Source organism: Electrona antarctica, assembly GCF_951216825.1.
Source record: "Electrona antarctica genome assembly, chromosome: 15".
NCBI classification, from domain to species: domain Eukaryota; kingdom Metazoa; phylum Chordata; class Actinopteri; order Myctophiformes; family Myctophidae; genus Electrona; species Electrona antarctica.
Window position 1 is genome coordinate 16,689,401 of NC_136796.1, and position 14,321 is coordinate 16,703,721.

The 14,321-nt window shown below is 41.7% G+C and overlaps 1 protein-coding gene across 1 annotated transcript in view; it reads right to left on the reverse strand.

Annotated features, from left to right (window-relative positions):
* Positions 1 to 8,060, reverse strand: part of pdia8 (protein disulfide isomerase family A, member 8) — a gene marked incomplete at its 5' end in the record, with an annotated part of 12,452 nt that extends 4,392 nt beyond the window's left edge. The window contains 9 exons of the mRNA XM_079521983.1: positions 229 to 337; positions 1,183 to 1,362; positions 1,526 to 1,651; positions 2,518 to 2,631; positions 4,768 to 4,897; positions 5,841 to 5,948; positions 6,267 to 6,384; positions 7,238 to 7,316; positions 7,867 to 8,060. Of these exons, the coding sequence (XP_079378109.1) occupies positions 229 to 337; positions 1,183 to 1,362; positions 1,526 to 1,651; positions 2,518 to 2,631; positions 4,768 to 4,897; positions 5,841 to 5,948; positions 6,267 to 6,384; positions 7,238 to 7,316; positions 7,867 to 8,060 (1,158 nt within the window). The remainder of the gene's footprint in view (positions 1 to 228; positions 338 to 1,182; positions 1,363 to 1,525; positions 1,652 to 2,517; positions 2,632 to 4,767; positions 4,898 to 5,840; positions 5,949 to 6,266; positions 6,385 to 7,237; positions 7,317 to 7,866) is intronic.
* Positions 8,061 to 14,321: the final 6,261 nt, after the last annotated feature.

Here is a 14,321-nt window from a genome sequence, read left to right on the forward strand (position 1 = left end):
ACACACACTTTATAAGAAGTATTATGGAGTCATCAGCAGCTACTGAACAGACAAATATGAAATATTAGTCTTATTACAATTACCAGTAACAAGCAAACAATGACAATGTGGTTTTTTCTCATCAATCATTTTGAAAATGTCAGATTAATTGAGACATATCAAGACAAGAGTCAAATCGAACGTTGCCAGCTGAATCGCAATCACATCGAACACACACACACAGTGTACCTTAACCGGTGTGTAGTTCTTCTCAGGGATGGGTTGAGATTTTATGTAACGCTTGAGTCGCCCGGCAAAGTAATCCTCCAGGAACCTTTCTAGAGAGACACCATCTCTACTGCACACACACACACACACACACACACACACACACACACACACACACACACACACACACACACACACACACACACACACACACACACACACACACACACACACACACACACACACACACACACACACACACACACACACACACACACACACACACACACACACACACACACTGTATGAAGCCGGGTTGTCTACTGGGGATATCCTGGAGAAAACATTTTTGATTGTGCGATTGACAACAGTTTTAGGCCAACGTGTGGAGTTATGGCGCCACCATGAGGCCAATTTGTTTTCATTTGGGGCAGATTTTAAACAGGCCCAGTTCTTCCTGGGCCTAGATACTTTTCAAGTGTGCTTGCAAAGTTTAAGTGTACCAAAGTCCTGACGTCACTCGCTCATCTCCTGGGTCACCAAAGTCATTTCTCTATGGAGAATAACAATGGGTCATCTTAATTCCATTGTGGTCCAAAAATAAACAGTGCCGGCGATATCGTCGGGGAAGTGGCTCTGTATCGTTTACGAAAGTCAGCCACTCATATTTGATACATATTTGATTGTCTGTTTCTGGATTTAACTAACTCGTTTCGAGTCAAACCACCGTGCTCATTTGTTTATTTTTGGAACACAGTTCTTATAATATTTGTTGTGATATTAAACACGTCTACGAGAATTCAGAATGGGGTAAAAATACCTGACCCAGGTAGGATGCGCAAATTACATCATACTTTGGTGCTCTATGCTAATCGGTCCAAGGATGCCGGAGATTAGCTGTTCATAGACACTGACGTACGATAACATTCTGGCCTTTGGCCTGGCGGAGACAACAACAATAATAATAATACTGACGTGAATTCTTCTCTCATGGTGTATTTGTATCCCAGTCGCGTTTTAATCGTAACAAACGGAGTGTCTCCATCCGTCAATCCAAAACCAAACTCCTCCTCCAGGTCCGACAGGAAGTCCTTCTTATTGGCTACCGCACAACTCAGGCCATGCCCGGAATTTTGGGACATAACCTTCATCACCCTGGAAACCCAAAGATACAAGTAGGTCGTTATCGCTTGATTGTTCAATCGCAGACATGTGCGTGAGAGTGAGTGAGTGAGTGAGTGAGTGAGTGAGTGAGTGAGTGAGTGAGTGTGTGTGTGTGTGTGTGTGTGTGTGTGTGTGTGTGTGTGTGTGTGTGTACCTGTTCCTCCAGTAGTTCGAGCCTTTCGGGTTACGACGGTAGTCGAGGTCGTAGTAGGCGATCAAAAGGTCATGACCTCTCAGCTTTTCCTTATTATCCATGGTCATATGAGGACACAAACCATGACTAGAGAGAGAAAGAGAGAGAGACATTTCAACATCATCACGGACCGCAAAAAAGGCCTACAAATGCCTCCTAAATCAGTAATTCTCACACTTTATAGTTCCTAGGATGTCTGTGGACGTCTTGAGCACAAATTGTGTTGAGAAAATGTTCAACGAATAGCATCTGTTATTTTTGAATAGCCAAAAGAAAGAAATCTAAAATAATACAAGACGCTTTCTTGGTTTTAATGGGTTAAGGCCTCACTATTTTTTCTTCTTTTTTTTTATTAATACAATGTAATTTTCTGTATGGTAGAGTTAGAGTATGTTAATACAATATAACTTATACAGACATTTAGATCTTAGACATAGGATCTGACACAATTTTTGACCCGGTCAAGAATCAATGTATACCCGAGCAAGCAGGCAGACAATATTGTCTCAATTGTAAAAATGTCAGCAGGAAAACAGGTTCAATTCCGCGGTAGAAGACGAAACACAGTGAAGCTTTAACCCGACATGTTATGACAAATTTAGCTGAATGATTAATTGTGGCACAAATAAATTGTCTTTGGCATTGAACATCAGATGCACATACAAATGGCTTTAGGCTTTTTCAAAAGGCAAATATGACAAGTAACTTGAATCTGCAAAGAAGTGACTGACATACTTAACATTTTATACTTTCAATTTAAAATACCGGTATCTATCTATAAATGCACCAAGTCTTTGTAAGTCTGTATGTTTGAAATTCTTTATTTAGGAATACCCCATTGAGATATAGTATCTCGTTTTCGAGAGGGTCCTATGTCCTATGTCTGTACGTGTGTATGTCTGTAATGTACGTAACTCGAAAACCACACACACACACACACACACAGTACTTACATGTGGTCTCTAATGAAGCGTCGTATCCCAGAGACGCTCAGAGTCGACGGTGAATGGACCTCACTGTCCTCAAACTTATTGGACAACCTGGGGGGCCTGAACACCACCACGCGCCTACACACAATTTAGGCATTTAGCATCCAGAGCAACTTACAGTAAGCAAGAACAACACATAAAGTAAATACATAAAACATTGTCATGAAGAATCCTCCGTCTAACAGTGGAATATCTATATAATTAAACTATGAGTAGACACTATAGAGTGCTATGTCTACATAAAATGCTATCTAAAATTATACAAGTTGAAACTTTGCATGCGCCTGTAAGGTCGCTAGGGCAAGTGCTACGGCAGGTCTGAAGAGGTGGGTTTTGAGACTACGGCGGAAGATTGGGAGTGAGTCTGCAGTTCTGATTGCAATGGGAAGTGCATTCCATAGTTTTGGAGGCAGAAAGGAGAAGAATTTGGGACGTGTGGAGCATCGTCCCAGAGTTTTTAGTGAATGTTTCTCCAACGTCCCTGCGTTGGCTGATCTCAGTGCGCGGGGCGGTTTGTAGGGTCTGATCAAACTAGCAAGATATGGGGGAGCCATACCTTTGGTTGCTTTGAATGCCAGCATCAGAGTTTTGTACTCTGTGCGGGCAGCAACCGGGAGCCAATGGAGGGAGCGGAGAAGGTGGAAGACCATGACCCGAAAGCCAACATTTGTGAGATGTGGGGCTGCCGTTTTGGCCACAAGAAGCCGGCACAGAACTAAATCACACCCAAAACCTAACCTCTAAAAATGTCTCATTTTAAACCCAACCTGAATGTTTTCATAATTGTTAAGCACAGAAGAGGGCACGTAAAAAGATAATTGATTAAAATGTTTTCAGTCATTTGGTACTGCATTGAAAAAAGGATAAGAGGATTAAAAGAGAAGAAATTACTGGATTTGTGCGAGAGAACAAATATACATAAGACTTTTCGGTCATTTGTCTGGAAATTTATTTAGATTTTAAAAAAAATTGAAAAATCGTATCGTGAACCTACAGTAGTATCGTGATTCGAATCATATCGTGAGTTGAGTGAATCGCTGCCTACTCAATTGGCCAATATATCATTGCTGTCGGGTGGAAACCGTGTATGTCCGAAACCATGCCCTTTGTATTATTATTATTTAAAAAAGAACATTGTAAAGTAGTGGCAATAGCCGACCTGCAAGCTTGTACAGTAGATCGGTTATTGTCCCTATTTGACACTTGTGTGTGACGAAGTAGGGAATTAATTCAGGAAAGAACATACAAATTTGAAACAAGATAGCTGCCCGGCGGCAAACGATATTCAACCACGTTTTGATGTATTGACAACACATCAGCATTGGGAACTTTTGGCAATGCGTGCCATGTTCTAACCAATTTCAACCTGGCATCCTCATTTTGAAAAGTTTAAAATATTATCAAAATAGTATCTCTTTGCAAAGCTCACAACATGTCACATCATGGACTTATAGCGCTGCAATGTCTTTCTTTCTTTCTCTCTTTTTTTTAATCACCCCCACTCCCACCCCACCAGGTGGTCCTGAGTTAGACAGGAAGACCATATAATGTCACAGTACAGCAGATGGGGGGGCAGGGGCCACCGTATCAGTGACAGATGTCACTGTGTGGACCAACTGTTCATGCATTTACAATACAATGCAATACATTACAATACAGCAATACAATACAATGCAATACAATACAACAGTGGTGGAAAGTCACTAAGTACAGTATGTACTCAAGTACTGTGCTTAAGTACATTTTGAGGTATTTGTATTGAGGTATTGATTTCTATATGTGTTAGTACTAGTACAACTAATGCAACTTGTAGTGGATCTACCTGGGCAGGGGTATTGCGTCAAAGTCAAAACCCATTTTAGCCTAGGCTCTAAACCAGTGGTTCTCAACCTTTTCAGGCTGTGACCGCCCAAAATAATCATAATGTGAACTGGGGATTATCCCCTAAAAGAATAAATAGGCCTAGTCTAAATAGAGATGTATTGTATATTGTATGTGCATGTGGGGTGGCGGTACGCCTTCTAGAGGTACCGAAGCACTTCTAAAGCAAAGGTACCGGAGCGCAGAAGAGAGGTGACAGAGGTCCCGTGGCCTAGCTCTGGCATTAATTAAAAAAGTCCTGGTTGTAACCTTATTACTACCACTAGTAGAAGTAATAATACTGGTAGCAGTCATACTATCATGATGTAGTGTGTAGGAATTATTTGTACGTACTCAGTATTGACGCCGTAGCGTTGCCCCACGCCGTAGTCCTGGGTGTGGGCGAATCGGAACTGTCCTCTCATGATGCTGGCCGCTTTTAAGAACTCTGTCATCTGCACAGTGCCCGGACCCGAGACGAACCCTTCACACACACACACACACACACACACACACACACACACACACACACACACACACACACACACACACACACACACACACACACACACACACACACACACACACACACACACACACACACACACACACACACACACACACACACACACAAAGCGATATTTTTTGGTTAAAACAAAAAGTATTTTTGTTAAAAGGTTAAATCACTATATTCTGATAGTAATCATTGCTACATAGTTTGTAGCAAAGTTTGTTCAACAACAGGGGTCTCCCTGTCTCTCCCGCTCTTTAATAAACAGAAAATAAACATTTTCAGCCAATCAGGAGAGAGTAGCTATTTATGAGCTTAATTTCTATTGTGTTCTAGTTCCAATTTTGTCTGCTCATTTCCTTGCTCAATTCCACTTGTTTTATCTGCATCCTGACTGCATTGCATTCTCTATCCTGATTGGATAAAATTGGTATCCCAGTTATAGTTTCGATTTCTGAAAATGCATTTTCTGTTTAATAAAAAGCTGGAGTGACATGAAGATTCCTGTTACTGAACAAACACTCTATAGCAAAGAGTACCATCACAATATAGTACTTTTACTCAAGTACATTTTGAATTCTGGAATTTTACTTGTAACAAAGTATTTCTATATTGCTGTTGATACTTTTACTTCAGTAAAACATGCGAGTACCTTTTACACCACACTGGAGATTATACGGCACCATACATACAACAGTGTTTCCCCAAACACTGGGTCAGGACCCATTGTTTGGTTGCGGACACATCATTTTGACGGGTCGCAAGTAAATATCCCTTTAATTTTTTTGCCGTTTCATGGTTTCCAATAATTATGAATTGAGAGGTTTCTGCCCGACAGCAACGGTATACTGAATACATACAGTAATACATACAGTAATACTACACATCCATTAGCACCGTACTACAGATTTCTTACCTACTATACTTGCATCAAAGTTGTTGATGAAGTTCTGCAGATCTGCCTCCGTGTTCAGATACACAGAGTTAGGGCCCGCCTGCTTCTTCATATAGTGGACAATACCGTCTACACGCACACGCACACACACACACACACACACACACACACACACACACACACACACACACACACACACACACACACACACACACACACACAATGAAGAATCATAAATCAGAAAATAATGCTGGATGTAGAGTCACAGATTGGATTGACAAACCATTTATTTCACTAGAAAAGCTCAGTTCATATTTCTTAGACGAAAAAAGGGGTGTAAAATCTAAGTTCAAGTAACATTTTTAAATCATTCATGAAAAAGGAATAAAAAAAACTCAATCAATCAATCACATAAACACACACACACACATGCATGCACGCACGTACCAGCAGTTCTTGGACCGTCATATGATCCAGCGTTTTCTCCGTTCCTGAATATTTTTAGTGTGGGGTAAACCGACGCACCGAAACGTGTGCACACCTCTGTGCTGGCTGTACAGTCAACCTGGTGAGTGTGTGTGTGTGTGTGTGTGTGTGTGTGTGTGTGTGTGTGTGTGTGTGTGTGTGTGTGTGTGTGTGTGTGTGTGTGTGTGTGTGTGTGTGTGTGTGTGTGTGGAGGGATAGTGAATGAACAGAAAAGAAAAAGAAAAAGTCAGCTGTCAAACATTATGAAATTTTGGATTTTTGCCGGTCTCTGTTAGTGTTTTGGGTGGATGGAAATCAAGGCAACTTCTCTTTCAGGTACAAAATAAAGGACCAACATATAAAACTTTTGGGTCCAAACATAACCTTAGCAATGCCAATGACTTCAAGGTCAGAGTTGACGATACTGTAATCTCAAGTATAGAAGAGGTTAATTGGGCTGTATTCTTGATAACAAGTTGTTTGTTACCAAAAGTGTTGGAGCTTGTCTCAATTATTACATCCCCCCCAGGGCCTGTCCCCCCACAGCCTCTGGGGATGAGCAGGAGACCAGCTGTGATAGACAGGTGTCAGATGGACCAGTGGTTCGGACATGATTACGGGCGGGTGGGTGGGGCTCCCCAATGACTATTTTAATTTTGAATTGACCATTACTGCACCAAAGTAATCAACAAACGATACTATAACGACTGGTCAAACATTGGCCAAATTGTCAAATAATCCAAGAAAGGCAACGTTGGCATCTGTGGAACTGGGTCAAACTGATGTAATGCCTACAATTTCAAGTGCTTGTCAGGGTGGTGGTGGTGGGGGGGGGGGGGGGGGGGTCCAGTTCAATTTGATTATGTTGCTTATCAAGCCTGAAATGGTTGCTTAAGCATTGAAACAGACAGACAGACAGACAGACAGACAGACATACAGACAGACATCGGTACCTTTGCCAGCTGAACGGTTCCCTTCAGTTTGGTCGCTGCCTTTTCAAAGTCTGGAGCCAACTTCTTACAATGACCACACCTACACACACACACACACACACACACACACACACACACACACACACACACACACACACACACACACACACACACACACACACACACACACACACACGTTATAACAACTTCTTACATTGACCAACACCAAAATAAACCGTGAATGAAACATTATAGTCTGACTCTGATCCTAACATAATGACCACAGATATAGCCTACTAACAACCATAAGTAACACATACTGCACACTATACAGTGTATACAATATATACACACTATAATAACTTAAGATAGCAGCATCTTCTGGTCCTATCAGTTACATTACAACAGTAGATCAATGAGCTGATTGATCCTACAGTAGATCCATAACAATCAATCACACTACAATACAATGAACCAATGAGTGAACGCACGCACGCACGCACGCGCACACACACACACACACACACACACACACACACACACACACACACACACACACACACACACACACACACACACACACACACACACACACACACACACACACACACACACAGTAGTTTATACCGTATATACTACGTTGTTATTACCATGGAGCGTAGAATTTAACCAGCATGGTTTCGTGCTCGCTAGCCAGGTAGTCAAAATCCGCGTCCCCGAGCTCGAGCACGTCTCCTCTCCCTCTGCCGGCGCGCGTGAGCGGCGACAGCGACGAGAAGAAGAAGAGTCCCTTTAAAACATTACAAACGTTCAAAAGATTTAAAAAGGCTCCCTTAGCATCCATGTCTAAAAAGGTAGTGAATGTGATTCATTCATAGAAGCTGCTGTGTGTGTATGTGTGTATCCATGGATAAGCCCCTCCTCCTCGTGTCCGTCTACTGTTGGGGGGGGTTTGCATTCATAATTGTTACGTCAGTGCCCTCTACTGGCATGGCGTGATTAAAACAATCCATTATTTAAAGCAGGGGTGGGCACTGGACAACTTTGATGATCCAGAGGGCCAGGCTCACTCCAGACTCCAGACACTTCCAGACTCACTCCAGAGGGCCACTATAGTTCCAGACTCACTCCAGAGGGCCACTAATAGTTCCAGACTCACTCCAGAGGGCCACTATAGTTCCAGACTCACTCCAGAGGGCCACTATATAGTTCCAGACTCACTCCAGAGGGCCATATAGTTCCAGGCTCACTCCAGAGGGCCACTATAGTTCCAGACTCACTCCAGATGGCCACTATAGTTCCAGACTCACTCTAGAGGGCCACTATAGTTATACTGCCATAGCAATTTAGCAAAAATACTACTTTTGTTATTTTTTTTAATTGGAATTCTGAAAAGTAAGTTTATGTAATTTCAAATGCATTTAGTTATATGTTACATGTAAACTTTATGAACTTAAATGCAAATACATTGGACATAAAGAAGACAATTCTAGTACTAGTCATTCAGCTACTAATATAAACTAGTAAACTACGGTAAAAGCGGGTCATTTCCCATGTATGATTTAAAGGTAGGGTATATATTGCAGTGGTGGAAAAAGTAGGCTACTCTTTTTTTTTTTACTGAAGTAAAATGTTCAATACTGCAATTTAAAGTTAAAAGTCAGAAATTCTAAATGTAGGCTTGAGTAAAAGTGCAAACGTAGGCTATTGGTATCAAAATGTAGCTATACCCAAACCCAGCTAGCAAATCATGGCGTGATTCTGGCATGACGTGGTCTCAGCGTCCGCCGCCCGGAGCATTCGCCCGGCGGCTCACGTACCAAGTAGAAAGTAGGCCTACTCATAGAATGTCCCGTTTCACAAGTTTTCAAATGTATAAATTGTATAAAAAATCCTTTGAAAATAGCAGATCTACATCTACAAGCTCACAATGTGTCGCACCGCAACGCGTTGTGTAGATCAGGGATGTCAAACAAATTTTGGGTTCTCATTGTAGATCAGTTATCCAAAGTTTAAAATAGGGCTGCATTGGTTAATGTATGTTTTATAATAATTATAATCATACGTACAAAGTAAACTAACTATAAAGCTTTCAAATAATTGTATAGTGGAGTAAAAGTATAATTTGTCTTTGAGATGTATAGTGGAGTAGAAGTAAAAGACTACAGTAGTATCTCAAAATTGTAAAGTACAGTACTTGAGTAAATTAATGTACTTTCCACCACTCATGTTAAATAGCTCTATATTGTGATAGGAATCATTGCTATAGAGTGTTTGTTTGGTAACCGTGTTAAATAGCTCTATTGTGATAGTAATCTTCCTCAGTAATCTCCCCCCTATAACAGTATTAAATATAGCTCTATGTTGTGATAGTAGGCTATAGGCTAATTATAATTGTTCAGTAACAGTGATACATTGCGGTAGCATAATGTAATGTAATGAACACAGAAAACCACAGGGTGGAGGTATTGCCACCTAATAAATCAATAAAAGGACAGGCTGTTACAGGGGAGTTTAATTTGGTTCATTTACTCAGTGGTGGACAGTAACTATTAGGCCTACTTGAGTACAGTACTGCACTATGTTTGAATAGCCAACCATTAAATATGGATTAAGTGGTTAAAATGATTGTGATGCTGTATTAACACAATTTGTTGCTGGGGACCTCCGGGACCACACTTTGAGAATCACTGGTGTAGCTTAAGAAAACCAAAATTATGCTAAAAATTTGACCCATTTGATTCCTGGAGGGAAATTCTGTTTTTCAGCTTCACCCACATGATGATGCATGGCTGCTCATGCAGTGAGGGCACCTCGACTCATTACCGGGGCCGGGAATTGAACCCGGAACTTTCTGTTTCCAAGGTCACCAATGCACCATGCTACCCATTCAGCTATATGGCCAACCAAAGAACATAGGAGATTGAACTTTATATATAAAGATCAATCTCCTATAGGCTATTCATTCATAGGCTATCTCATCAAATAGAGATGTTATACAAAATAAAGAATACCCTCTGTACTGATTTTAAAAAGTCACACCAGACTGTCACAAACGTTTTCATGTCAAGGACAATCAAATTGACACATATTAGCCTGCGGCAGACCCATATTTGAAATGATTCTGCCAGGGATCCCCATAAGAGACGTTTTGTATGGCTATAGCAGGGATTCTCTGCTTTTTCCATTACTCTTTTAAAGTTCTATTTTCCTGTATTTTTTAATGATTCTTTTATTTGAAAGTGAAATATCCCTTTAATAGTGTCTATTTACTGGGATGTCACGCACAGCTTCTATAATATTGTTGATTGCTTGATTGTCTTTATGTAATTACTAATTACTATCAATGAACTGCTATGCACCAATGTGCATTTGACTGTTGTATTTACATTTTTCTAGGCCTATAGTATGTAATGAGAGTCTGTCTGCTTTGTATTCATTTAGCCCTGGTGAAGACCTTTGGTCCAAACATGTTGCCATTTGCCTTGTAACATTGCTCAGATCCTCTGTCTTTGAGCTGATGTTTTATCCCCGTCTGATCCAGGACTATAGCACCTTTGTCAGTTTTCTTATTCTTTTGTAATTACTGTAATAGTAGGCTAAATGTTTTGACAATAGCTTATACATGCACAGCCCAAAAAATACAAGATAAAAACATAGAAATATATATTTTTTCAATCTTATAAACAAAGTCCCTGCCAAACCACCACAAAGGTTTTGTGTTTCGAATCCACCACCTCATCCGGTTTTGTCGAGCGTCTTCTAGGCCGTGACCGGGGCAGGGCCATATGTGTCACTGCACTCCTACTGGCTGGGCTGGGGGTGGCACATAGGGGTGGCACCATAGAGTATATATATAATAGAGACTGAACTAGCGCGAAGCTCCGCCCCCCCAGCTATTCATGTCAGTGGAAGTTGCTCAGTGGCGTTTTGAAGCACCCGGAAGACTGCCGGAAGTCCCTCCCAGGACCTCAACTTTGAGGTCCTGAGTGACGTAGGGCAACTGAGCGCTCAACGTTAAAGCCCAGCTGCACGGGGTTTCCCGGTCATGAATCCACGGGTCCGCCTGTAGTCCCTCCTCGTACCACTAGGACCCAGAGCTTCAACGTTGGAAAGCCTGCCTGCCCCCTTGGGTGGCACCAAGGGGGCAGGCAGACTTTCCAACGTTGAAGCTCTGGGTCCTAGTGGTAGGAGGAGGGACTACAGGCGGACCCGTGGATTCATGACCGGGAAACCCCGTGCAGCTGGGCTTTAACGTTGAGCGCTCGGTTGCCCTACGTCACTGAGGTCCTGGGAGCGAGTTTTTTATTCCTATGATGGGAGGGAATTTGGAGCGCTGTGATTGGTTGTCAGTGGAGTAGGAAGCGCTGGGCTGTGTTTTGGACCGCACACAAGTGTTTATGCCTACTAGTACTCTATGACTAGTACTAACCCTATCTCTAACTCTAACCTAAACATAACCGCAAGCAGGGGAGCAACGCACCCCTCACCAACCTTAATCCAAAAACTATTAACGTACCCCTCACCAACCTTAATCCAAAAACTATTAAAAAATCCGCGGTAGTAAAAGAGTGGTAAAACGAGCGCTCCTAAACCTGAGCTATCCTAGGAATAAAAAACTAGCGTCCTGCGAGGGACTTCCGGCAGTCTTCCGGGTGCTTCAAAACGCCACTGAGCAACTTCCACTGACATGAATAGCTGGGGGGGCGGAGCTTCGCGCAAGTTCAGTCTCTATTATATATATACTCTATGGGTGGCACCTGTCAGCAGGGAGTGTTGGGCGGTCAAAGACTCCTTCCGGTTGGTGCTCCTCACTGGCAGGTGAGTCAGTAGGATGCAACAGCAGTGACAACACAAAATATCTGCCCAAGTCATCTCATTGACTTCAACAAGCATTCTGATAGGCTGAGGATGTAGGACACACACACACACACACACACGCACGAGTGCACACGAGCACACACACTCTCTAGTATACAATATGAATATAACAGATATCAAAAGGAATAGTAACTTTGGTCACCATTGAGAACAAATATACCTGTGAGAAACGAGCACAAACGATTGTAATGCACTTGACCACATGATGTAAGGTTGTTCACTATGCTTGTACACAATGACCAAAATAAAAACACAATTAAAAAAAAAAACACACAATTGCTTGGTTTTATAATATTCCACATATTTCTTTATGTACACCAGAATCCACATAGTTCATTATAACTGCATCGTGGTTCAAACATAACAGCTTTGACATTGGTTACATTGGTTTCTATCATCATCAGTCCCACTGGGGGGCGCAATTTGTCCAGGTTCTGCTCTCCATTATTATATCCTCCTTCCTCCATGTATTACAGGGAAGGTGACCTACTGCATCCTTTGATGGCGAAATTAGCCACTACAAGTTGCAGATACAAGATCACAACTTGTAGATCAGATCATTTCGGTGTGCGACACATACCGGCCCACTGCTAAGTAGAAATTGTCCTTAAAAAAACAAACAATCAAAAAAAAACTTTTTTATATATAGTTGGGTGGAGTTTCAGTCCATTGAAGTTTCTGTCATTGTAGCACCAGGGGTTCGACGAAGACAACAGCTGGTCTTTGTTCTGTCGCCTCATCAAAAGAAACAAACTCCTCATCTGCTGTATATGTAGATTATATATTATTAATAATACTTTATGACGTGGGATACTTTCCCCCCACTATAATATTCAGGAAGTGGGGGTGGGGCACAATTACAATTCATTTTCACTGGAAAGTCAGAATTACACAGAAAACATGCATACATGCACGCACGCACACACACACACGAACGCACACGAGCACACACACACACACACACACACACACACACACACACACACACACACACACACACACACACACACACACACACACATCCTCTGTGTCAATTTAACTAACGTTAAGGGTCCATTTGGTTACATTTTGTACACTCTGGATAAATAAACCATGAGGATTTCTTTTTCATAGTGTAGGCCTACATAATCTCCTTATTGCTTCAACTCTTGCCAAACCAACCTGGCAACTCAATTAATTAAATATAAGGATCTCATTCATTAGGTTATGTAACGTTACCGGCGGGCAGGAAACCTCATATGTCCAAAACTGTAGACTTTTTCAACAGTTGTACAGATTGGTCTCCTATTAAAGGAGAATTCCAGATGAACTGTTTTCTTACCTTAATCTGATGTGATTATATCCAATAACCATTGGAACAGGTGAGAAATCATCCCCATACACATCTGTGTTTCATAATGACCAAAGAATGTTTTGTCCCAAAGGGGCTTCTGTAAAAACAAATAGGCGAACGAGCCTAAGACCCAGCACACATGAACGAGCCTAAGACCCAGCACACATGCAGGCTCTGTGCTGCGGTCCGATTTGGATGTTTGTTTGTTTTTTGCATCGATGCAATGTTTCTCTACCATTGGTTGTTGGATAAAATCAGATTACGGCAAGAAAAGCACTGGTCCGGAATTCCCCTTTAACTTCATATATAGCATTATTGGCTCAGGAATGTGACAAAACAAAATAAAAATAAATCTCCACAAATTCTTAATTCATGGGGTGAGTAAAGGTCCTTTCAGATGAGCAGCTATTAACGTACCTAGTAATTCATTTTCAATGAGACCTGCCTTTTTTGTTGTACTCGCGGAGAAGTCGAGGGGCGTCAACGCCCCTCAAAGCGTATTTACGTGGGCGCGGTCCCGTGAAACTGTCACGCGCGTGCTCATTTCGTGCACACGCCCGCAACTGACTAGACCTGGATTCTGTTGAGCTTTTTTTTACACTTGCGTTTTCGCGCCCCTCATGAGCAGACCTGGAGCAGACCTGTCGTTGATCTAGGCGACATAATCTGCGTTAATCGATGCCCGTCCGAAAGTACCTTAATAGATAGTGAAAAAGACATTTTTTTGTGATAAAAAAAAAGAAAAACATATGGAGATACAAGGTTTCTGCCCGACAGAGACTTTGGTCAGCATCTCATTCAGGTCCTTTGCATTTCAAAGCTCTAATGACAAACAAAATAGTTTGATAATGATAATAACCATATTGATAAATGTGATAAGAAGCATTGATA